The sequence below is a fragment of the Corvus brachyrhynchos genome, unplaced genomic scaffold (assembly GCF_000691975.1).
Source record: "Corvus brachyrhynchos isolate BGI_N302 unplaced genomic scaffold, ASM69197v1 scaffold145, whole genome shotgun sequence".
Classification (NCBI taxonomy): Eukaryota; Metazoa; Chordata; class Aves; order Passeriformes; family Corvidae; genus Corvus; species Corvus brachyrhynchos.
In genome coordinates, this window is record NW_008238344.1 from 394366 (window position 1) to 395183 (window position 818).

The 818-nt window shown below is 63.9% G+C and overlaps 1 protein-coding gene across 1 annotated transcript in view; it reads left to right on the forward strand.

Annotated features, from left to right (window-relative positions):
* FLOT2 (flotillin 2) overlaps window positions 1-818 on the forward strand; it is a 22183-nt gene that overhangs the window by 745 nt on the left and 20620 nt on the right. The window contains exon 2 of the mRNA XM_017735163.1: window positions 608-810. Coding sequence (XP_017590652.1) covers window positions 608-810 — 203 coding nt within the window. The remainder of the gene's footprint in view (window positions 1-607; window positions 811-818) is intronic.

Consider the following 818-nt stretch of genomic DNA (forward strand, 5'->3'; position numbering starts at 1 on the left):
ATTCCTACCCACGGGACATTCCCAGACATCCCTAGGGCACCCTCAGGGCAGCCCTGCCACCCCATGAGCAACTCCAGGACACTCCCAGGATACCCCCCTGGCACACACATGCAGCCCAGCGCCCAATGGGCAGCTCCAGGACACTCCCAGGATACCCCCGTGGCACACACATGCAGCCCAGCAACCAAGGGACAGCTCCAGGACACTCCTGGGATACCCCTGGGCACCCCCAGGACACCATCCAAGACACCCAACAGGACATCTCTGAGCATCACATGAGTAAACCCCAAAACACCTCCATGGGTACATCCAGGAAACCCCCAGGCACTCCCAGGAGACCCCCATGGCATACCCCGGGAACAACCCCTCAGACACCCCCACAGGGCATCACCAGGCACCCCGAGATACTCCAAGAGAGGGGCACACTGTACCCCGGGGACGGCTGCAGCTTCCCATGCTGGGGGTCCCAGCACATTGCAGCCCTTGGGCAAGATCCGGTTCCCAGAACATCCCCCTGCCCCTGGCTGTCTCCAGCCCCCACCCAGGGCAGAGCACCCCCCCCCGGGCTGTCCCCCTGGCCCTGCCCCAGGCCCTGCTGTGCCCACAGGAGACAGGGAACAACGAGGTGCTGTTCATGCATCTGGACCTGGCCAGCCTGCGCTCGGTGAGAGCTTTTGCCAGCACCTTCCTGCGGCAGGAGCCCCACCTGCACCTCCTCATCAACAACGCAGGTGAGTGCTGGGACTCCAGATCCCCTCTGCACCCCCAGGACACCACCATGAGCTGCCACTGCCTCCTCATTCCACAGGGGTGAGCAG